The sequence below is a fragment of the Suricata suricatta genome, chromosome 11 (assembly GCF_006229205.1).
Source record: "Suricata suricatta isolate VVHF042 chromosome 11, meerkat_22Aug2017_6uvM2_HiC, whole genome shotgun sequence".
NCBI lineage: Eukaryota > Metazoa > Chordata > Mammalia > Carnivora > Herpestidae > Suricata > Suricata suricatta.
The window spans coordinates 100,224,423-100,250,320 of NC_043710.1; the positions used below are offsets into that span (position 1 = coordinate 100,224,423).

Sequence of the window (25,898 nt, forward strand, 5' to 3'; positions counted from 1 at the left end):
ACCCAAATAATGTTAGTCATTTCTTTTTAATCAAAATTTTGATATTTGAGATTATTGTAGTTTCACATGTAGTTGTAAGAAGTAATATACTCTGTTACTCTCTCATCCCATGTGCTCCATTTCTATAACTTTTGCCATTTCAGGAATGTTAGATAACTAAAGCCTTGTAATATATAGATACCCTTTTGAGATTTGCATTTTACACTGAGCATAATTCTGTGTAGATTCACCCAGGTGGTTGTGTGTATCAGTACCTGATAAGGAGGTACCACAGGCTGCTCGCCGTTCACTGTTTATATGATGTTAATGTTTCCACCTTTAGCTTTATAGTTGAGTTTCTTCCCATGGCAGTTAGTTGATAATGCATGGAAGATTTACCTAGTGTATTTAAAAAAAAAGAAAAGAAGAGAGAGGAAGGAAGGAAGAGAAAGGAAAGGGAGGGAGGGAAGGAAGGAAAGAAAGAAGGAAGGAAGAAAAAGAAAGAAAGAAAAAGAAAAAGAAACCTTGTAAAGACAGAGTGCTATGGCACTTGCACGGTTAGCCTTAAACTTGGCAGTTTTCTTTTAGTTTTGAAATGGATTTCTCCATTCCAGTCGTTCAGCGATATTACTGTCTTTCCATACTACTTAATTCCTATAAAAGTGGGTATTTCGCCAAATAAACGAGTTAATGAAATAAGACAGATTTACATTTTTAAGGATGTTTCTCTAGCATGCACTTGAGACAGTGAATGATTTCAGGGGACACAGTATCATGGCTAAGGCTCTCTGCTGTAATATGGAATTCTGGGTTAAGAAACTTGTAAGCCTTTGGATGTGGACATTATTAACTACATCCTGAGAAGGGTTTTTGTGGTTTTTTTTAATTCCTGTTTGACCTTGTAACAATTCAGTGGTTCAGTAAACTTTTATAGAACAGCGGTTCTCATTCCTTAAACTTTTGACACCACTCTGTGGGAGCATTTGATAAATAAGAAGCAGCAGACACTGAAGATAGCTTCAGGGATGGAAATGCATGGTGAAAAAAATCATTCCAGAAATGTGGAGAACAGATGAACCTCAGATATACTGTTTGCAATTGAGAATGTTATCACGCAAAAGAAACATTTCACACATTGCTGTTTATTACAATACTTTAAATTGAAATTTAGCACTAATTATTTGTTATTCAAAATTTTAATAATATTAAGAATATAGGCAGTGTGTCATGTTTCAGCTGGCAGCTCACGTAGAGTACTTTTCTTGGGGAGATGAACTAAAGGACATTTTATCCTTATTTTAATTTTTTTATTAAAAATTTTTTTAAAGTTTATTTTTGAAAGACACACACACACACACACACACACACACACACACACACACACACAATGTGAGTGGGGGAAGGGCAAAGAGAGGGGGAGACACAAAATCCAAAGCAGGATCCAGGCTCTGAGCTGTTAGCACAGAGCCCAATGTGGGGCTCCAACCCATGAACCGTGAGATCATGATCTGAGCCGAAGTCCGACGCTTAACCTAAGGAGGCACCTAGGCGCCCCTATCCTTTAGTTTTAAATCTAGCCAGCAATAAAGGCAGCAGGAGGCATTTACATAAAGGAAAGTTTTCCCACTCTTGCCCATTCTCATCTCGCCCTCTTTTCCTCCCCCCTGCCCCCCTCCTGCCCATGTGTAGAAGTTACTGTATCCAGGTTGTGAAGTATTTAGAAACTTAGAAACTTTAGAAACTTAATTTCAAATTGACTAATTGTGCTTTTATTACACAGTGTTTGTGTGCTAGGCTTTGTGAGGATAGAATGCTTAAAATACACGAGTTCTTCTGTCCTTGGGAAGATTATAATTAAACCATAGTTAACTATGGATATTCTGTCACTGCACAAAAGCTTTTTATGCCCTTTTTTTACGTTAACATTTTCAAAATGAATAATGTATTCACGTTATTCTAAAATAAAGATCATACAAAAACTAATGTTGAGAAATCTTGCTTTTGCTGATGCCTGTCATTCTCACTTACACCTACCCCTATAGGTAGCAATTTTTATTAATTATTAATGTATCTTGGCCATTTCTTTATGCAAATACAAGTAAATAGAAATACAGATTTTTATTTTCTCCCTTTGTTACAAGAAAGGTAAGTGTGCTATATGTAGATTGTCCTGCACATTTCATTTTCACTTACTTCCATGCTTTTAAATAATTCATTTTCTCTGCACCATTGTTAAAAGCAGCTTATGATTTTTAAACTATCGCTGTGGTTATCTGACAGCAAGGTTGAACAGCAGTCCGGGCTGACACAGCTGTGAGAGAAATCACAAGAACTTCACCTGCTACTGGTTCCGAAGGCAGCGCCTCTAAGTGAAATAGACATAGGGCTCTTCAACAGGAAGCCATAGCTTCCTCTTGTGCACAGAATGGCCGTATTCTGCCCACGGGTAATCTGTGGCACACTTCCTATATCAGAAGTGGAAAATGTTGTGTAGCCTTGAAAAAGGACAAGGAAATCACTAAAATACTCTTCTCCCTGTTCAACTGGAGTGTAAACACTACCTGAGTCAGGTATGGTTATTTTCTCGGTGTCTGCCTTGTCTGCCTCAGTAGAATTATTACTTACACATATGTAAGTATTAATGTATTAAATTAGAGAAGATTTCATGTTTGAGCACTTTAAATTTAATAAGTTTATTATGAGAGCAGGTAGACCACCGTGCAGGTGCTCTGGCCAGCCCGCCCTGCACCAGGCTGCCATGGACTGCACTTCTGCCTCAAAGACACGGCAGGTCTGAACGTTTGGGCTGTTTGGTGGAAAGCGTGGTAGAAGGAGCGATCCTTGCCTGTGAGCCCTGAGTGTGGCATTGCCTGGGCAGGTCAAGATGCCCAGTCGCCAGTGTGGATGGCAGTGTCTTGTGAAAGAGGGGAGTGGGAGTTCCTGTGAGGTGGTCAGCGGCCCCTCTGGCTCCGTGTGTGTAGGGAGAACATGGTAGTAAAAGTGCCCCTTTCTGTTTGGAAAATGGAATTTTAATTGGTCATCTTTCCCTGCCGACAAAAAGGGTTTCTGCCTTGATAATAAGGCTTCCTTACTTGCTTATTTTCCAGTGGTTACTAAAATATCATTTTAGAAATGAAACATATTATTAATCCTGCACAGATTATTTTATCTTAATTGCTTTATCTGAACACATTATTGGTTTTGAAATTATATTTTTTTCCCTAATTGAGTATATTACTTACTGTACTGACACTTCTTAGTTCTTCTAGCATAAAGTTTTACCTTGAGCAAATGTAATTAAATTTCCCTTGAAGTTGTCACTCATAATTTTGTTACTTCTTTGGAAGAATACTTAGAAGAATTGTATGTCTCTAAAGAACACTTGAAGTACTAGCTTTGGGTCTAGCGATAACCTTTAGTTCATTAAGAGAGAAAAAGATGAAGAGACTTGACCAAAAGTTGAGTAGAGGATGTGCCTAAAAGAATCTTGCATGTTAAAAAGAAAACTCTACAAAATCTGTATTTTATTTATTATTTTATTTTTTATTTTCTTAGAGCCAGAGAGTGTGAGTAGGGAAGGGGCAGAAGGGGAGAGGGAGAGAGAATCTTAGGCAGATTCCACACTCAGTGCGAAACTTGACACGGGGCTTGATGCCATGACCCTGGGATTGAGACCTGAGCTGAAATCAGGAGTTGGACACTTAACTGATTGGGCCACCCAGGTGCCCCCCAAAATCTGTTATTTTAAAAAATACGTGTCAATTTTAGGGGTTTCATAAGTTAGGGGAGTTCTTTCAGAATGCTCAGAATGTTTCATGATTATTTTCTGGTTTAAAAGGGTAACATTTAATATATCCATAAGTTTTGCCTTAAAGATTGTAATGCAAAGCAGTTGTTTGCTCCTGCTGTTGACAGGTAACAGCTTAGCCCCCAGTTTTGAAGGTGCCCCCAGGGTCTGAGGTGTAGGACTCCGCTGTTCTTTGTGTCCCCTCATGGGGATAGACTGATTCTTGACACAGATTTTCATCTAGCAAATTCTGAAAGCTCTGTAATTTCTACTGTGACTCACATAAATATCTTCTTTATCCTGAAGATTTAGAAACTGAGCAATAAGAATTTTAACGAGTTCATAGGACAAACAAAAGAGTTGGTGTGGCGTCTCTGGAAGTAAATGAGCTTCCTGCTGCGGGAACTCCGGGCTTCCCGCTCTGCAGACTTCCGGGCGCTTGTGTAGCTGCTCTGGGTCATTGAGTCGGCCGGCAGGCTTAATCTTTGCTGAGTCTTCAGTTTTTCTTTCTGAGACATTCCAGTCCTCACCTTTTCCTGGCAGCTCCTAGGAGGCTGTATCTGACGAGGCCTGTTACTCTTTTCTGTGCTGAACCTTTTGAAACTACTCATCAGAAGTAGGATTATAGCAGGAACTATAATTTTTGCATATTAGGCCATTACTAAACTCATATATTACAAAGGCAAAACCAGTACATTTGCACGGAAACAACGTGTTTTCTTGTAATTTAATCTGAACCCTCAAAGGTGGGTTGTGGATCACATCAGTGAAAGGTGTCTTTACTTGAATGGAGTGAAAATCTGCTTTGTGGTGTTTGTCATCATTCTTAGCTCTGAAAGATAACATGTATTTAGGGTGATAATATCTGCTAGAACAGCTGGGTGGAGAGAAGCAGTACATCATGAAGTTCTCTTTCATTCCCTGGAAATTTGCTCTGAGTGCTTTATCTGTTTCGGATTGTATGTTTAGATAACACAGCCGTGTCAGGATGGGGCTTGGACTGCTTTCAGAGATGGTGCTACTAGTGTAAACAGTAGAAGGTTAGAAAAGAGTTAAAGGGACCTTTTAGAAAGCCTATTTCATTTTTGACCGTACTGACACAGAATTGAGTTGCCATGGAGTCCAGGTATCTAAAACATAAATGTGTATGTTAGGAAGGCAGGGAGCAGTAATTGGGCATCTACAGTGCTTTTCGTGTGTTATTGAATTAGGGCTAGCAGTTAACTTCTGAAATAAGTGAGCTAGCTTCAAATTACAGATGATAAAACAAAGACTTAGAAGGATCAAGAATTTGTCCAAGGCCCCATAAGTCACAAATGGCAGGCTCTTCCCCAAGGTCTTTGTTATTCTCCAGACTTTGTTTTTAACTATTCTGTCTGTTCTTACTTCCCTTAAACCATCAGGCATTCTCTTACAACAGCTAACTCTGAACGGTGAATGAAAGGGTGAGAACAGTGGTGGAGGATTTTGAGGAAGGAATGACAAATAATGGAAATCGTTCATGTTTCCAGAGCAAGGCCATTGGTGTCACATACGTTAAGGAATAAAGTAAGTGTTGTGGTTAGTAGCTTAGTTTAGGATCCAATACTATTAATGCTTTTGCCTGAGTGTTTATTGAATAGCTATATAGTTAGTAGCACCAGAGTCCATTTTTAAGTAGCTGTGAGTCAAGAGCCTAAGGCATTGTCAGAGACTGGTCTGGCTTTGATGACCTTAAGATATTGTCAGCAATGTCATCATGAGCATAAGGGGCTAAACATCTGGTGCTTAATTCCAAACTGGACTTCCTGAATGAAGCTTATTTACAGGGGAGGAAAGGCGATTCTCTTCTTGTACTTGCCTACCCCCTCTCTGGATTCAGTCCTTCCTACTACCATCACAGCCAAGTGTACTATAAAAACAGAGGCAACGGGACTTTTATGATTTGGAGATGTCTGCCTGAGAGGTTTCTGTTTTTATTCCAAAGAGCTTATACCATTTTGTGATACTCAGTTCAGCAGCTTGATACATGGACCCTCCTTCCTATTCAGCATCCAAAATAAGATACTGAAATACTCAAAATTGCATGAATCTTATCAACTGTGTGGCAAGTCTTTGAACTGTTTATCATCTCTACTTTTTATTGTTAAAATAAAGTGGGATCATGGGATTTTTTTAAAAACTGTATATTATGTTTGAGAGATGGAGTGGTGGTTGTTAGATTGATGGCTAATGGCGGGAGATTGTAGTTAAGGAACATGGGCAGACCCTGGTGGTAATGTAATCAAGGGGCCCTACAAGGCCGGGTCGTAGACTACAAAGACCAGGGAGAACTAGATTGTTTTGCAAACCCTTAGAAGCCCACCACGGGGCTTGGGACACAGTAGCTCTGCAGATGTTTCCAGATCTGCTTAATTTTCTCCCTGTTTTCATATCCTTGTTGGAGTTGGTACAGATTTATATGTGGAAAAGGGAACAGATCCGAGAACCTTGATTTGTTCGGAGTCCCTGAGAAGGAGTTAGATTAAATGGGATTTTGTTGTTGGAGGGCAGGGAATGTCTTCAGGGCCAAACATTTTTGTAATCATTCTTTTACTCACTTTCGTTGAGCCAATTTTCTTCCCAGAAAAAGAGGTTCATGTAATACTGAAATAAGGATAGATGTCTCCTGCTGCTCTCTGTGACAGCTGGGAAATCAATTCCTTACCAAATCGACACAGTTGCCTGATATTCATTCAAATAGCTTATGCTTCCCCCCAGCTCCTGAGTTGTATTTCTAAATCTACAAATTTCCAAGTTTGCCACAGAATGAAATGATTTAAATACGTTGTCCTGACTGTTGATGAAATTCATACTTCATGGTATTTGCTCTTCTGGAAAGTAAAGACCTATAGTTTGTGAGAAGCCAAAAGAAGTATAATAACATCTATAAAGGGAGTATTTTGTACCTTGAAATGTGATTTTTCTGTTTTCCTGTTCCTTGTGTATTTGGTTTCTATTATTGAATTTCATGCTCTTCTTACATTTAATCATTTGTAGCATGGTAGGACTAAAGATAAAACATTGCCTTCTTTTTGTATGGCATAAAATAGCTTTTGCTACCCATCTGTCCTCAGAAATGAAATAGGAAAAATAAAGGATTTAAAACATTTGAACCACATAAAATTAAGGGAGGGGGAGAATGTCAGTCGCTCAAGCTAATAAGATTTAATTATATTTGCCCGTGCAAGTCATTCTACTCCAACCTTTATCTTTCTATCTTGTCATTTTTAACAACTATAATTCATATGTATATATTTTTAAAACAATTATTTCCTGCCTTAGTAGAGGGAAAAATGCACTTTCTTCTTATATCCATTTCCCAAATGTTGGATTACCATAAATTTTACTTTCTATTTTTCTCCTCTGTTTGAAGACTGATGTTTACTCCTACCTCTTTTCAGATAGAGTGCTAACAGCTTTTTAAGATAAGAAAGAAACGTTTTCTAATTTTCCTTATGTTTCACTGAATATTGAAAGTTCTTTTTATTTATACTTAAGCTCCACGTCCTGCTCATGTTCACTTCCTATTTTAAGGTTTTGGATATCCTTCATGCATCTGGGACTTGTGGTAGAAATCTTACAAGTAAAAATTAGCCCATTTGTGTACACATGTGAATTCTGATAGGCAGTTAAAATTTGAAATTTATAATGTCCTTCCTTGACTATAATAAAGTAATACTGGAGTTCCAGAGCAGTGGAAAATTATCAATATATTTTTTTCTGCTAGGATTAAAATGACTAGATGAAAGGGCCCAGAGTAGAGGTTATGTTTACTTGAACAGAAAGCATTTTCCCGATGTGAACATAGTGAGGTTATTGTTTGGAACTTTGAAGTGCCATTTTCAGATCCTCTAATGCGTCGAGAGAAGGCCAGTTACTGAATAATTACAACAAAAATTCGTGTGACTGTTAAATGTGGTTAATTATCTTTTTTCCCCCCTTCTGCACAGAAGACTGGCAAAAATTAATTAGATAATGTCCACAAAATGATACCAGGATGAAAAGACCCATATGGTAGCAGACCATTATTAACAAAAGGAAAGGAGTATTTGTCAAACATGTTGATAGGACAGAAAGACTGCATCCACAAAGCAAGCACGCTTTCTAATGCAGGGGAGAGTGGGGCGGGGTGTGCTGGGGTTGAGGCAGTGAGGGTGTTGGCTCCTTAGACCCGGTTTTAGTCTCAGCTCCATCGCTGGCTGGCTGTGTGATCCCAGATGTTACTTAATCACTTTGGTTCAGTTTTTTCATCTATAAAATGGGAAGAATAATACTTGCAAAGTTTTGTTAAATAGTTTAAAAAATATATGTTAAATGCCTAGTATATTGTTTAATTCAGAGCTATTACTGTTCATAAGAAATACAATAGTAATAATGATGTGTTAGTGGACAGATATTTTTACAGAGGTTCAGTTTCATCACTCTCTAGTTACTTGATGTTTTACACATCTGTATTTTGTGTAGCTTTAGTTTTAAAATAAGCCTAAGCAGCACAGCACTTCAAAGTCACTGTGACCTTTTAGAGCAACATAAAATACTGTTCTGCTTAATTCTACCTTCCAAAACACAAAAACTTTTTTGTAAGACATAGAATACTGAAGGATAAGAGAGAAGAGGGATGATATCACAGATATGTACATCCAAAACTAGAGCCAGCTCTCAAACTAAACTGTTTTAAATTCTTTTCTTTAGTATTATTTTGCTACTTTGATCTACTTTGTAGCCTGCTAATGCTCATAGAAAATCAGCAAATGATGGCAACTGTTACGAAAAATTTGGATGCATATGTGGAGAAACTGCTGCCATCCGTTAACTTTTTTTCCCTCCCTCTCACAGACTGTGGAAGCATTGGATTATTTTATTGTAGTGGCCGAACAACTCTCCTAAGCCTGTCAGAGAACCTGTTCAGGGATAGAATGGGGAGATAACACTTGCATTAATTGTCTGCTTGTTAAAATAATACCAATTATTATTTTCTTCTCTTATCAAAGTGTCATCTGTTAAAAGTCTCAAAACCTTGACACTTTAATTTTTATTAAAAGGTACTGGAAAAAAGCCCTAGAGTTGGCACACAATGACCCAGCAGGTTTGAGGTCAGTCTATGTCACTTAGAGAGCTTTGCACAGTGAACAAGTCTGGTTTTGAGTTTTTGTTTCTTTATCTTTCTTCCTTTTCCCCTGACCTTGGTCCTGGAATGTCCAAGCAGTCTTTAGAATGTTCCTCTGTATAATTGCATATTGTTGTAATTTTTACTTGCTCTGTTAGTTGTCTGTATTATTTGGAAATCAGAGTAATACCCATTTTCTCCAAAACTGGGTTAGAGAAAAAATAATAACAGAAAGGAATAATTTAACATTATGCATTGTTTAGGGGTGTGACACATTCACACTTGCCATTTGAATGCCAGTTTTTGTTAGTTTCTCTTAGAATTTAGCTTTGCTACTGTGAAATTCCGAGCTCTAGAAACTGAACTCTGAGCTCTACAGACTCCCTTCCTCTTTGCATTAATTATTATTTAATCCCCTCTGAGATTTTCAACATTAGCATTCTCATTTTTGTCATAAAGGAGACTATAAGCCTAGATCAGGTGGATGGTGGCAATTGGCTGTCCTTCTCAAAGCTGGGAGCAATGGGACAGCATCCAGTCTGTCTTCAGAGTGTGTGTTACAATTGGCTTTTGGAGCTGGAGAGAGCCAGAGATGTGAAACATAATGGGAATGGTGGAGTGCCCAGGTTTAGAAAACGTATTCATTCTCACATTAATCGATGTTATAATAGTGAATCATGGTTGCAGTTACATATTACTCCATAAAAAGGAGATTACTTGTTTACTCAATTTTTACATTGATCTAGCAGTTCATTGAAATTTTTTCAAAGTATAAATTGTTAGCTATGAACTTTGGATTGAGACTAGCCTTTTTATTATTTTAAACACTTTGTTTTTGAAGAGAAAAAAATTTTTTTATTTAAAAGAAAATTCTTTTCAACCTAAGCTGGGTTGTTTTGTTTTGAATTTTAATATTGTACATACTAATTTTTTCCTTACTTTAAAAAATGTCAGTGTTTCATTTTCTGCCTACTTCTGATCATTGGAAAACTAATGGAGCAATTATAAAACAATATAATAAAATAACATGCTTTATAAGAATGAATTTCCATTGTTATCTGCTTGAGAAGATGTTGCCACTTTTCTAAAAGTAGGGTTCATATCCTTATAGATTTTGCTTTAGATAGAGGAAAAGGGAAATACCATTAATGCATTTTTTCCCCATTTATTCTAATAGCTGACATTGATTGTGTACCAGTTATATGTTGACATTGTGCTAAGCATTTATGTATAGTATTTCATGTCATTCTTACACCAGTTTTATGAAATGTGTGTTCCTTTTATCTTCATGTTTCAATGAGAAAATGAGAGTTACAAAATACAAATAAGTTGCCCCAAATTGCACAGCGAGTAGGTGGTAGAACTGTGATCTGATTCCACATCTGTTTGACACATACTTAATGATTATGATTACTTATGCCAGTCCCATCGAGGGCACTCAGTAAGTATTTATTGAAAAATGAATGTCAGGCATCATTTGGCTTTAAAAATAAAGTCAAGAATGTGTAGTCTGATTTACATGTAGTAAACCAAAATTTATATGCTGCTAATCCTCCCTTTTCTTGTAGGAGAAAAGATTGAAGGAAAGGGAAGCCAGAAGAGAAGCCAGTAAGAGACAAGCAAAGGTAAGGCTTGATATTTTTTATGAGAAACATGTTGGTAACATTGAATGGGACTTAAATACTCTGCTTGTCTATGTGCATTTTTGTATTTATTTATCTATCATGACATGCAAATTGGTTATAGGTTCGCGCGTGCCTGTCGTTTACTTTCTCCTAGTTATTTCTTTCCTCTGTGATGCAGGATGAAAAATGCGTAAGATAATTTGTTTACTGGCCTTTGCCCTACTTCTCCCACCACCTTTTCCTGTTCTATTTTGTGCAAATTAAATATGGGAGATGGTTGGCTGTGGGCCAAGCTTGGCAGGATTTTAAGCTCTGTCCTCTTTCAACCAGGCAGACAGCTGTGTGGACCAGCTTCAGAATACATACCTCTGAAAGCACTGGTTCCTTCTGTTCAGCTCCTCAAAGCTAGGGGAGAGCATTCTGTATCGTGCACCTTTAGTATGTCCTGGAAACAAACAGCACAGCCTCACTTACAGTTGTGAACACCGTCCATGTGCAGCTAACTGGTGTGTTGGACACTGAGAATGGTTCGGATTCTGCATTCTGAGCGCATTGAGTACAAACGATTTCTAGAACCAGGACTTAGTAACGTTATGTCATTTCTCATGCCATATCTCACTGCGCTATGCCTGACTAGTCGTGATTTCTTCTTGGCAGTTAGCAAAGATCTGACTCCCTTGAGTAAGCCCATAATATTCTTTGTCATTTTTTCCATGCTGGCCATAGCACTTAGAGAGTAAGTCAGAGATGATAACTCATTTTATAGTTCTGAAGTGGGAAGCAATTACTCTGCAGCGTAAGATGAAAAGACTGTTTATATTCAGTATTAAATATCACTCTGTCTTCAGACATGCCCGAGAACGAGAGCCACCGTGTGTGTGGCCTGACTGCGAAATCAGGTGGTGGATTCTGCATATGCTTTTAAAATGCAGACGTGAACTGTCACAGCATAGATACTACATCTTAGGGCCTGTTGTGGGAAAAATTTTAATTTAAGAAGAAAACTTTAAATCGAGCAAAAACATTTGATATTTATGAATATTGCATTTTCATCATAAAACTAAACTTTATTTTACTAAGAAGCTCCCATTTCTGCATATAAAATTTTGAAATGAAAGATGTAATCTGGAGCCCAATGAAAGCTGGGTTACTGCCTTTCCTTTGTGTGGATGCACACATATTTGTGCATTTTACTAAAGTTTTTTTTTATTGTTGTTGACAATGTGTGCTTTACCTGTGGTAGAGGTTTAAGTCATAAGAAGTTCTCACCCATGAGCTTGCCTCTTGTGCCTCTTCTTTTATATTTCTGTGAGTTGGTGTATGCATTTGGTTTTGTTAGCGTGCCAGCTGGGAAGTAAGCATAAAGCTGGTAACGCTTTCAGTTTGGTTTTTCTATTGGGCGGTTCTCTAACGTGAACTCCTCCAGCTAAGCCCACCCTTCCACTGTCCCCCCTGTAAATGTTCATTATCTCTTTGTTTCCTGACATCTGACAAGGAATGAAGACCCCTCATTTCCGTCCAACCGCTGAGGCTCGCACTGGAAACAAACAGAAGAGGCTCTGCAGCCATTGCGGCTTTGCTGCCGAGCACTCAGTAGACACAGGCTGTGCTTTACTGCTGCTCAGGGCAGTAGAGCTGCCTGCCTTTCACAACCCCGACTGCACACTCCGAGGCGGCAGGCCTCCTGTAGGATCAACACTAGCAGAGGGATGAGTGGCCGTTTGTAGCCAGGACTCCAGCGTTCCAGGAAACAGCAAGGACTGGCAGCCGTGGCAGATACAGGCTGACCATTAGAGCCTGGGAGTTAGCTTGGGTAAACCTTTTTGTGCCCCGCTTCTTTTGAGATGAAAGCAGCAGGATGGAGATCCTCATGGCTTTTCAGGTGCCCTTTGGAAGTAGAATGAGAAGGTCTTATTTGGAGAGACTCTGTACAAAGCGGGTGATGGCCCTACCTTCTGTATGTCTAAGAAGAAATGCCTGGTGTGAATTACCAGGTTCCCTCATTGTCTTTGTGCATGTGCTTTAAGTGATGGATGACTTCGTTTTAGAGTAGATTTTATCCTCTCTTGAGTATGTTTCCATGTAGTCATTGTGTGACTTGTGGCTGTGCCTTCTGAGGCCATTGTGGTCAGCTTCAGGCTAGAGCATCTTAAAATTACCGAACCTACAAGATACCCAGATGATGAGTTAGTGGTGAGAGGACATGGTCTTCTCAGACCTGCTGCACCAGGACATGTAGTGGCACCCAGCCAGAGCTCTGTGAAGAGTCTGTGCAGGCAACTGTGTGAGAAAGGGAGATGCCCATGGGTCTTTCTACCTAGTTTTGTGCTCCATTCGGCATAGACCATGTTAAATGAGGAGAAACATAGAAGACACAATGGTTTTTTAAACTGGAAAAAAGTGTTCAAGTGAAAGTTAATGGATTTGTCTTTATTTCCTGAAAAAGTGAAAGCTTAATGATAATGTGTGGTTTCAGTTATCTCTTCTGACATAGAAAATATTCACAGGAACCATTGCTTTAAAGATGGAGTGCAGGGAGACCCAGTTGCAATGGACCTCTCAGCAATCTGATGCTACTCTTTGTTATAAGATAGGTCTATGGTTTGTCTAGAAAATGTTATGTATGGTACAAGAGTAGTAAAGAAACATGAACTTGAAATTCCTGAGGTTTTCTGGGAACCCAGTACTTCTTGACTTGGAGTATGAAAGTGTTGTATCAAAACTTTGTTTAGCAGAGAATATTTGAACTGCAAAATGGACTTTTTACTTTAACTGACAGGATGTGTGTATTCTAATAACTTAGAAAATTTTAAACTAAGAGATTAAAAAAAGTTGTAGCAATGATCAATAGACCACATTTCTCTTAAGGTTCAGGGAGTTTCCAGAAACCTGGAAATGCAGCCTCACCCCTTCCTTCTGCCAGCTTCCCGCCTATTAACTTTGATGGTCTCAAGTGCTTGTACCAACCTCGAATGTCTGCAGTGATTTTGCAGAAAAGTAAAGAAAAGAACAGCAGTGCTGAAACTGGAAGAATAGATCCCCGGAAATATCTCTGTGCTATGCTGCTTTTGACAAGAAAGTAGAATTTATTAAACCGAAGTATGAGGTTGATAAAACTGAACAGCGACTATGAAGAAATAAAGAGCAGGAAACAGTTCAGAGGCACTTAAACAATGGAAAGTTACGTGTTGCCTGAGTATGTTATAGGTGCTTATAGTTATTACTTTTTAGGCATGGGGGAAGTTCTATTAAAATAACTAAACTGCCCTTTGAGTTTGAAGTATTATAGTTGTAAACTTTAGCTTAATTTTCTCTAGGTTTTTTTTTATTGTCTTTTTTTTTTTTTTTAACTTTAGTGACCCTGGGATCCTTTATTTATTTGCTTAACAAATAGTAGTCTTAGAAAACAATGTTTTGGATACCTCAGATGGTCTCACTTCTTTGAGGATATAGGATGTAAAGAAATAGGAGTTGTATAACTTTAGAACATGAGTAGACCTGAGAGATGGTCTGGAGTGATTTTCTAATCTATTGGTCTATAATATCTTTTTTTTTCCTAGCAGCTGATAGTTTCCTATAGCAAAGCTGCATTTATTCATTCTGGTAGAACATTCTATTGTTTTTGCTTTGGATTGTCTTTTTATTTATGAGATAATAATGATGGTTTTTAAGAATCATCATTACTCAATAAAGTAAAAACCCATTGTCAATCCTTTGAAATCTTTTTGGACTTTTCTTGGCTCATGACATTTAAGAGTGTGGCCTCCACTGATCTGTTCCAGTAGTTTGTGTTTTAAACAGTGTACCGAGTAGCCTCGGTGTCTGCTGGAGATATATGTGGGGCAGGACCCTGGGCTACCATTTTGACTACATGTTTTTCATCATATATACTAAGCTTTTGTTTGAAATAAGGGTTCTACTTAAATACATACATACTTATATTTTAATAGGACTCAAATAAATTAAGGCTGATAACAAGTAAATGACTTGCCCCTGTCACTGGTTTTCTTGGTGGCAGAAATAGTATGTGCACTCAGGCTCTCTGGATCCTGTTGCTATTACTGCCCCTTGCTGCTTCAGTAGGTTACTCTTTGCCCCTTTTATTTTATATTGTTTTTCTTTAAGACAAATCTGATTTGTGTATGTGGGCTAACAGCTGTTCATAGCAAATGACCAATAGCAAATCCGATGAGTTAAGGTAGACCTCTGAACTGACAGTAGAAAGTGGGCTGTGTCCATTGTTGCTGGGTGATGCCTAACATGTCGTTTCCCTTTCTGGCTTCTCGCCACATGTGGAATGAAAGGTGTATATGACACAGTCACTGTTCAATCATGTTTACATTTTGGTGCTCCCTTGTAATCTTGATCTGAACCGAATTACTTAACGAAAATATATGCATTGTGCTCAGTGCAGTTCCTAATAGGGATCCACAGCCTTTCTCAACATTCGTGGATAATTCCTTTGTATTCTCTAGTGTCTTAAAGGATTATTTTTCCTTTCAGAGCTACTAATACATGCTAATAAATGTTGGTAATAGTCACTCCTAGGTCATAAGCCTTTGTTTTTATTCCTTTTTGGCAGTGCTTTATTGACTGACATCAAATTAAAAATTTTCATTTTGAGGAACATTTCTCCTCATTCCATGTATTTCATATAACCCTTCCATTCCCCGTGCCCCCCCCCCCCTTTCCTTATTCTGGTGTCTCAAAGTATTGAAATTTTACTGGTTTATTTCTTTGTTTTTAATACAGTTAGGATTTCAAGGGCTCTAGAGGGTCAGTTTATTTTAAACCAAACAACTTCTGATAAAATTAAAAACAAGATAATGGAAACATAAGTTTGTTTATAGTCCCAGTTCCCAGAGAAAGCAAAGGTCCTCCGTGAAAGTAAATTGCTATCACATTTGAAGGCTCTGAACCCTTCCAGGGTGCCCTTTGCTGTCCTGATGTAATCACTTATTTAATGGTGCCCTGAATGAGTCTTTCTGTTTTCTCTGGGCAAACTGCTCAAATAGTGCCTTGTTTTAGTGCTATAATGAGACCCATTATGCTGTCCTTCTACTTTTTAAATAAGTAACACCGAATCTTTAAGATGACATGCTTTTTCCCTGTTAATATCTACCTAAGTGAGCAATGAACACTCATGGAAGTTTAGCTTTATTGTGATTCTAGTGTTGGTTTGGTTTGCAGGAATATTAATATAAAGATTCTGTTTTCATTCCCTTCCTTTTCCCTCTCTTCCCCACCCCTTTCTACCTTTTCTTTCCCTTTTCTCTCTGTCTCTCTCTCTCTCTCCTCCCTCTCTCGTTCTCTCTTATCTTCTCTCTCTCTCTCCTGCTCCCTCCTCCCTTCTTGATAATGAAGAAGAAGGAATTACTGAATTTGAACTTATAACTATCTCAGATCAGTTAAGAGATGGTTTCCTTGTCAGAGAATTGTTCTCCAGTCATGAAGATTTAAAGTTAACTATGGGAGAAAGAATACTGCTGGTTATGATCCCTTCCACATGGTGAATACATGTGTCTTTTAAGACTCCACCTGTGGGTTCTCCCTTTTATGTGGACTTGTCTGACCACCTCAGGTAAAATGGACTTCTGCTTTTATAACTTCCACTCCATTCTCCTGTGTAAAGCATCTGATGGTTCATGGCCCTTATTTGGGTACTTGTCTGTGTGCATGTCTGTGTGCTCAGCTCTAAGTCTCATTCATGGTGTCCCCACCACAGTGCTTGTTTCATGATAAGCACTCAAGTGGCTTAATGGGATACAGGCACAGACTTAAAAATTCTTTTAAAATATTTTTTTATTGCTGTGAAAATATATACAAGATTCACTATTTTAACCATCTTTAAGTGTACTGTTTGGCATCAATTAAATTCATACTCCTGTGCAACCGCCACCATTACCCACTTCTGGAATCTTCTTAGCGTGGACGAAAATCTGTGCCCATAAACACTTACTATCCATTCCCACCTCCCACCCTCACCCCAGAATACAAACCTTTGAAGAGAAGACCCCTATGTTCATTATTTTTCATATGAGGAAGTGAAGAGTTTGTATGTCTAGGTGATTCTTCCAAGATCTTACTGTTAAATGACAACAAAAGCTGGCTGGAGCCCAGGTCTCTGGGTGCTTATGTGTGTGTTTTTCATTCTCCCGTGAAGTCCCTTTCCCCCCAGCATAACAATATAGGAAATAACAGAGCACTGCATGTCGTTTAGAATTTTATTAGATTTATTTAAAGTGTCACATATAAAAGTATAATGAAAGGAAGTTATTAATACTATACTTTCAGTCACAATCTCAACACTAAGCAATATGGAAAGTTTCAATAACATTGATGTTAAATTTATCAATTTTTGTAAAGAATATCCCTTCTTTTTCCTGTAGTATACATAAGAATTGTAATAGGAACATGAGTTTGGGGTGCAATTTTTATGGACATTGTAAAGCATGACAGTAATTAGTGCTGCTGTCATTCATCGCCTGCCTGCCCTATTACACACACTGTGATTATATGCTCTCTGTGCATTGTTGCTTTAATCGTCACAAATAGCCCTGTGAGTTAACTGGTATTATCTTCATTTTGTAAATGAGGAAGTTGAGGCTTAGGAAGTTTATGCAACTTTCTCAAGATCACATAGGATAATGGTGGAGCCTAGACTCCTATCCACTTCACAGGACTTCAGAGCCTTGACATTAAACATTGAGCCATATTGTCACCTCATTTCCAAGGCAGTAAAGAGTATTTACATCTGAGAATCTTAAAAGCTAAAGCAGAAATTGCAAGTAAACAGATTTTTCTCATGAAATTGCTCTTATTTACATTTAGTTCATCTTTACAGTAGGTGCTAAGAAACAGAACCATTGGCAGATACAGAATAGTGATAATTTCCTCTTAGTTTCTATAAATCACCATAATCCCAGTAATGGTCTTTTCTTGTGAATGAACTATTATGCAGTAAATAACCGTTCTTTTCGCCATGCGGCCATGCTGTCGTCAGTTAAACATGCGATGCTCTCCTTTACTTCTTTTATCCAAGTGTTCCCTCTCCATGGGATGTCCTCTCCTTCATTGCTTCTTCCTCCTCCTACTTACTGGTTCCTTTTTGAGGACTGTCCTGCCCCCTTCAGGCAGAGGTAGGCATTTCTTTCTGCTCTACTACCCTTCTTGTACACCGTTCTGCCTTAATTTGGTGGTTTTGACTCTCATTGGTAACCTGTAAACTCTTTAAGATCAGGAACTGAGGGTTTTCCTAGTATCTGGCACATAGTAAATGCTTATAAATATTTATAGAATCAAGGAAATGCAAGTGTTTCATTCTTAAAGTTAGCATTTACATGTTAATGCTGTGTCAGTCACAGGTTTCTTGAAACCCAGGGACTGGACCTACAGAGTACAGCAGAGTTGCATGATACTGATTTAAACTTGTGCCAGATTGGATGCACCCATGACACCTGGGGCTCATCACATAGCTGCTCCCTCCCTCCCCGTTTCGTTTATTCATCACCACTACAAACAAATCCATTAACAACTTCTAAGGTTTTAGAACAGGGTTTCTGTTACAACTTCTCTATTAGCAGTGTCTGGGTGAATATTGTTTTTGGTGGTTGTAAACATTGGTTGCCTGAATAATTACAACCTAATTCAAATATGGTTCGACTGTTGGAGAGCTAGGGCTCAGATCCAAGTCTGTCTCCACCTCCTGACTCAACCACTGAGAATTGTGCGGTGGGTGTTAAGATTAAGGGTGATCATAAACTCATCCTGTGCCAGCTGTGAATCTTGAGAAGAAGAAGTAAATTTTCAGACAAGTCAGACTAGTTGGTTTTAAATTTGCAGGTTAATTTGAGACAGAATTTTAATGACGAATTCAGGTGTTTTTTAATACTTTTTAAAGAATGTTGTTTCTTTTATAAAACTTGTAAAATAAAATGTTACAAGCAGATAAAATTTTGGGGAAAAATAGACTCAAAACACATTTGAATAAGGTGCCAGAAAAAGTGTGTGCTCATGTGCTCGCTCTCTCTCTCTCTCTCTCTCTGCCTGTCACACATATATATGTGTGGGTATATATGCGCATATGTATGTATATGTATTATCCCTTTCTGTATATTGTAAGTCATTGTATTATTAAATGCTCTAATGGACTGTGCTCATTTGGGTGGTCATTTAGCTCCGTTCCAATACGTTAGGTCTCTGAGTTCACATTGGACAGAAACAGAATAAGTCAATCCCTGTGATGCCCTTTATACTCAGTTGTGCTTTATTCTTTCTGCTTAATCTCAAATTAGAGTTAATATACTTGAGTTAGTGGTTTCTGTAAACATCTTCTCTAACCGAATAGATTACTTTGTCTGAATCATTGTGGTCAGTTGGTAATTGTGTGGTCATTAACACATACCCTACTTTGTAGAAACTTGCGAGTATATGTACATGTATGTGTGGCCATTATCATTGTGGAAGCTGATGCTTAGAATCATCGACCCTTATTTTTATATGTATTACTGTTCACTAATGATGTTCATGGTAACTTTGCTTGGCTGTTAATAAAACTATTAATATCTGTTGGGAGTTTATACCATCATAATTTCTTACAGTAAACAAAAATCCCAAATTATTAGGGAGAAAAGTGCATATGGGTCCTTTCCTCCTTGTTAAGATTTTGCTTTACAATTCAGAATCTTTTCAATTATACCAGGAGATGAGGACAGGTCTAGAGACTTGCCATAAAATTTTATTTTAATGATTCTCAGAGTGTGGTACAAGAATCTGTATGGGTTCTTCATGTTATTACTAGAGGTTTTCTCAAATTCTTATAAATATCCCCAACATTGGCTATCCCAAGAATAAATGATCTGGAATATATATAGATATGTTACAGGTAACTTATTATATGTATTATAATTGTTTATATATATATTATAATTGTTTTAAAATACTCCTTTTTTGAGTTTATTTATTTTGAGAGACAGAGAGAGCACAGGCACGGGAGGGACAGAGAGAGGGGGAGAGAGAGAATCCCAAGCAGGCTCTGCATTGTTAGCACAGAGCCCATTGCGGGGCTCAAACTCATGAACCATGAGATCATGACCTGAGCTGAAGTAAGAGTTGGACACTTAACAGACTGACCTGCCCAGGTACCCCTAAAAGTATTCTAAAAGCTATTAAGATGATGAAAATGTGAATTTGTATCTCTAAATTCATAGTTCCTTCTTGTTGTTTATTACATGAAACACCAAATGTAGGAATGTCACCTTGTACATAGTTTGGTGTTAAACATCTTTTTTTATCAGAAGACATGGAGATAAGCAGAATGGTGTGTAAACAGAATCAGTCATACTTGTAATATTTAGAATCTCAGACAATCAGTGTCAGGGAGAACAGGGAGGAAGAAGATGCTGGTATTTCTCAACAAGAAGGTTGTTCTCAGTCTTTTAAATGAGGTAGTTGGGTCAAGGGAACAACTGAAACAAAAGTGAAATGGAACATAGGGCAAAGAAAATGGGAGTAAGTTTTGTGCTAATTCCTAAAGACCATTCCTGGTTTTGGGAAATGGGTGAGGGAATAAAGCTGATTTCTAATTTTCAAATATGTATGGCATCCACTAGTTCTATGTGAAGTACTTTCTCGTACAGTGAGAAAGATTGAAACCCTGCCATTTGCAACAACTTGGACGGAACTGGAGGGTATTATGCTGAGTGAAATAAGTCAGTCAGAGAAAGACAAATATCATAGGTTTTCACCCATATGTGAACTTGAGAAACTTAACAGAAGACCATGGCGGGAGGGAAGGGGGAAAAATAGTTACAAACAGAGAGGGAGAGAGGCAAACCATAGAGACTCTTAAATACAGAGAAAAAAATAAGGGTTGATGGTGGCAGTTTGGTGAGGGGGAAATGGGTGATGGGTATTAGGGAGGGCACTTGTTGGGATAAACACCGAGTGTTGTATGTAAGCGATGAGTCATGGGAATCTACCCCCAAAATCAAGAGCATACTGTATACACTGCATGTTAGCCAATTTGACAGTAAGTTATATTTGAAAAATAATAAAGGGGCACCTGGGTGTCTCAGTTGGTTGAGCGTCTGGCTTCGGCTCAGGTCATGATCTCACGGTTTGTGGGTTTAAGCCCTGCGTCGGGCTCTATGCTGACAGCTCAGAGCCTGGAGCCTGCTTCCGATTCTGTCTCACTCTCTCTCTGACCCTCCTCCCCTGCTCATGCTGTGTGTGTGTGTGTGTGTGTGTGTGTGTGTGTGTCTGTCTGTCTCAAAAAGAAATTTAAAACATTAAAAAATAATTAAAATAATAACATCAAGTTAGGGGGTAAAAAGAATACTTTCTTGTGAATAAGGAAAGCTCTTTTGAGGGATGAACTTCAACCCGTTTTGGTGGTGTGTGTGAGCTGTAGAGTAGCCAAACTTACTGTAAGACCCTTCTTGAAGCCATAAAGACTAGTTTTGGAGAGCACTGTAAGCAGTATTCAAGAGAGAAAAGCTAGTGGCTGGAAATTTGTTCCTGGAGATATTCAAATACACTGAAAATAGCCTTGAGAACTTGTTTTTCTCACTGACACCTTCCGCCCTCCATCCTCCAAAGAATTATATATATGAATGAAATGCTTTATAACCGTCAGGCTCTAATTAGCTAATTTATTATTACTACCCTTGCAGTTATTATTACCAGCAACATTAACTAATTACTGTTTGCTGTATTTTCTTTCTTTGGGTAAAATTGTAGCCAGGTGTCTGTAGTGTTTTATGCAGGGATATTTTTCCCTTCACTTAATAACTCTTTATTATTGAGATATATATTACAGGGTCCAGTGGTTTCTTGATTTGAAGAGAACTCTAGAATTTGTTGTTTATAAATGGTGTTGTTAGAGATTTTCAGTACCATCACGGTGTTTTATCCTTTTCAAAGTGTTTTCATCAAGATTTCCCTCCTTGGTTTACCAGCTTATGTAATAACTGGCAGCATTCCAGTCCTCTGACAGTTGAAAAATCTTTACTACAGAAACTATGTAAGTAAATTACTTGGTTGGTTAAGGTCATATACCAAATTTTGCAGGTTAAAAAAAGACCTCAGGTTTCTGTCTCAGGACCCAATAGGCAGAGGTGTTCTGATACTGTTGAAGAGTTGATCAGTTTTCTGTCATTCAGATGGTACATTAATAAATCTCAGCCTGGTTGCCTTGAGCATTATCTGGAGTGTTCAGGAGGGAGTGATACTAAATTATGAAAGCTGGAACTTATCTCTGTTTCTTGTCCTAGATCACTGTATATTTAGGTATAAAATCACTGTAATCCCCTAGGTTTTACTTTTCCTGCTTAATAGCACAGTTCCTTGGGAGAGACGTATGGCATGTCTGCAAAGCTGGATGTGTACCTACCTGGAACCCTACAATTGCACTCATAGGTATCTACCCAGGAGAAATGCAAAGATGTCTACTAAAAGGTGCTCATAGAGCAGCACTGTTCACAGTCCTCAGGTTTGGGAAATAACCCAGATGGTAGAGCAGATAGATTCTGTATGTAAATATAATGAGATATTATATAATTATGAATTATTAGTACATGCAGTAACACAGACAAATTTCACAGATACTGTGCCAAAGAAGCCAGACACAAAGGAGTAAAATACTATAGTATTCCATTTATATCAAGTTGTTTTGTTTTTGTTTCTTTTTCAAATTCTTATTTAAATTCTAGTTATTTAACATACAGTGCAATATTGGTTTCAGGAGTATAATTCAGTGATTTGTCCCTTATATATAACACCCAGTGCTCATCCTAACAAGTGCCTCCCTTAATGCCCATCACCCATCTAGCCTATCCCCCCCCCCACCTCCCTCCATCAACTGTGCTGCTTCTCTATTGTTGAGTCTCTTGTAGTTTTGAGAGACAGAGAGAGAGAGAGAGAGCGGGAGCAGGGGAGGGTCAGAGAGAGAGGGAGTCACAGAATCTGAAGCAGGTTCCAGGCTATGAGCTAGCTGTCAGCACAGAGCCCAAGGTGGGGCTTAAACCCACTAACTATGAGATCATGACCTGAGCCAAAGCTGACACTTAACTGACTGAGCCACCCAGGCGCCCCAAGATATTTCATTGTTTTTGATGGCTGAGTTATATTTCATTGTGTATTTATGCCATATCTTCTTTATCCACTCATCTGTTGATGGACATTTGGGCTCTCTCCATAGCTTGGCTATCGTTGATAATTCTGCTATAAATATTGGGGTACACATACCCCTTGAATCTGTATTTTTGGATCCTTTGAGTAAATACCTAACAGTGCAGTTGCTGGGTTGTAGGGTAGTTCTATTTTTAATTTTTGGAGGAACATCTATACTGTTTTCCCCAGTGGCTATACCAGTTTACATTCCCACCAGCAGTGCAAGTGCGTTCCCCTTTCTCCGTGTCCTTGCCAACACTTGTTGTTTTTTGTGTTGTTAATTTTAGCAATTCTGACAGGTGAGAGGTGGTATCTCATCGTGGTTTTGATTTGTTATTGCCCTGATGATGAGCGATGTTGAGTAATTTTTCACGTGTCTGTTAGCTATCTTGCTGTCTTGTTTGGAAAAGTGTCTATTCTTGTCTTCTGCCCATTTCTTAGTTGGATTATTTGTTTTTTTGGGTGTTCAGTTTGCTAACTTCTTTCTAGAATTTGGAATTTATCAGATATGTCATTTGTCTTGTCCCATTTTGTGTGTCTTTTAGTTTTGTTGATTACTTTCTTATTTTTTGATGTGTATTTTATCTTGATGAAATCCCGATAGTTCATTTTTGCTTTTTTTCCTTTGCCTCTGGCAGTGTGTCTAGTAAGAAGTTTCTGAGGTCCAAGATGTTGCTGTCTGTGTTCTCCTCTAAGATTTTGATGGTTTCTTGTCTCACATTTAAGTCTTTCATCCATTTTATGTTTATTTTTGTATATATCGTATAAGAAAGTAGTCCATTTTCATTCTTTTGCATGTTGTCATCCAGTTTTCCCCACACTGTTTATTGAAGAGACTTCTTTTCCATTGGATAATCTTTCCTGCATTGTCAAAGATTAGTTGACCGTATAGTTACAGGTCCATATCTGGGTTTTCTGTTGTGTTCCATTAATCTAAGTGTCTGTTTTTGTGCCAGTACCATACTGTCTTGATGACTACAGCTTTATAGTATAGCTTAAAATCTGGAATTGTGATTACTCCAGTTTTGCTTTTTCTTTTTCAGGATTACTTTGGCTATTCAGGGTCTTTTGTAATACCATATACATCTTGGGATTTTTTTCCCTAGCTCTGTGAAAAATACTGTTGGTATTTTGATGGCTATTGTATTAAATGTGTAGATTGCTTTGGATAGTAAAGGCATTTTAAGGGTATTTGTTCTTCCTATCCACGAGCATGGAATATTTTTCCATTTCTTTGTTTCCTCTTCGATTTCTCTCATCAGTGGTCTCTAGTTTTCAGAGTATAGATCTTTTACCTCTTTGGTTAGTTTTGTTCCTAGGTATTTCATGTTTTTGGTGCAATTGCAAATAAATCAATGCCTTGATTTCTTTTTCTGCTGCTTCGTTATTGGCATAAAGAAATGCAACAGATTCTGCACATTGATTTTATATCCTGGAACTTTGCTGAATTCATGTATTAGTTCTAGCAGTTGTTTGGAGTCTTTCCAGTTTTCTACATAGAGTATCATGTCATCTGCAAATAGTGAAAATTTGACTTCTTCCTCGTTGTTTTGGATGCCTTTTATTTTCTTGTTGTCATCATCTGATAGCTGAGGCTGAGACTTCAGTACTATGTTACTAGTAATGATGAGAGTAGACAGCCTTGTCTTGTTCCTGACTGTAGGGGAAAGGCTCTCAGTTTTTCCCAATTAGGATGACGGGGGCCTTAAGTATGTGGTGTCTTAAGTATGTTGAATATGTTTCATCTACCCCAATTTGTTGAGGGTTTTTGACCAGAGTGTATGTTGTACGTTGTCAGTTCTTTTTTTGCATCCATTGAGAGGATCATATGGTCCTCATCCTTCTGTTCATTAATGTGGTGTATCATGTTGGTTGATTGTGAATATTGAAGCAACCTGAAGCCCAAGAATAAATCCCACTTGAATGTGGTGAATAATTCTTTTAATGTACTGTTGAATTTGATTTGCCATATCGAGAATATTTGCTTCCATGTTCATCAGGGATATTGGCCTGTAATTCCTCTTTTTAGTGGAGTCTTTGTCTGGTTTTGAAATCAATGTAATTCTGGCTTTGTAGAATGAGTTTGGAAGTAATCCTTTTGTTTCTCCTTTTTGGAACAGTTTGAGAAAAATAGGTATTAACTCTGCTTTAAATGTCTGATAGAATTCCCCTGGGAAGCCATCTGACCCTGGACTTTTGTTTGTTTGGAGATCTTTGATGACTGTCTCAATTTCTTTGCTGGTTATGGGTATATTCAAATTTTCTATTTCTTCCTGTTTAACTTTCAGTAATTTGTGTGTTTCTAGGAATTTAAGCTGGTATCAATTAAGTATTAATCTCAATTAAGTTAATTAACCTAGTTAATTCCATTAACCTAGGTGTAAGGTTAGGTTATCTATTTAAGACCTTTCTTGCTTTTTGCAGTAGACCCATATTGCAGTGTACTTCCTTCTTATGAGACCGCCTTTGCTGAATCTCAAAAGTTTTGGACTGTTGTGTTTTCATTTTCATTTGCTTCCATGTATTTTTAAATTTCTTCTTTAATTTCATTCTTTAGTAGATGTTCTTTAACCTCCAATTATTTGTGGTCTTTCCAAATTTTTCTTGTAGTAGACTCAAGTTTTATAGTGTTGTGGTCTGAAAACATGCATCGTATGATCTCAGTCTTTTTCTAGTTGTTTTGGGCTGATTTGTGACCCAGAATGTGATCTCATCTGGAGAATGTTCCATGTGCACTGGAGAAGAATGTGTATTCTCCTACTTTGATATGAAATGTTCTTAATATATGTGTTAAGTTCATCCAGTCCAGTCTGTCATTCAAAGCCATTGTTTTCCTTGTTGATTTTCTGCTTAGATTGTCTGTCCATTGCTTTAAGTGGGTTTGTTAAAATAAAATCCCCTACTGGTATTTTATTATTATCAATGTGTTTCTTTATGCTTGTTATTAATTTATTTATATATTTGGATGCCTCCAAGTTGGTGGCATAAATATTTTAAATTGTTAGACCTTTTTGATTGATAGACCCCTTAATTACGATATAATGCCCTTCTTCATCTCTTGTTATACTCTTTGTTTTAAAGTCTAGTTAGTCTGATAAAAGTATGGCTTCTCCAGCTTTCTTTTAGTGACCATTAGCATGATAGATATTTCTCCACCCTCTTACTTTCAGTCTGTATGTGTCTTTAGGTTGAAAATGAGTCTCTTGTA

General features: G+C 37.9%; 1 protein-coding gene across 1 annotated transcript in view; it reads left to right on the forward strand.

Moving 5' to 3' along the window:
- DDX10 (DEAD-box helicase 10) overlaps positions 1-25,898 on the forward strand; it is a 282,694-nt gene that overhangs the window by 158,407 nt on the left and 98,389 nt on the right. The window contains exon 16 of the mRNA XM_029914966.1: positions 10,463-10,519. Within this exon, the coding sequence (XP_029770826.1) occupies positions 10,463-10,519 (57 nt within the window). The remainder of the gene's footprint in view (positions 1-10,462; positions 10,520-25,898) is intronic.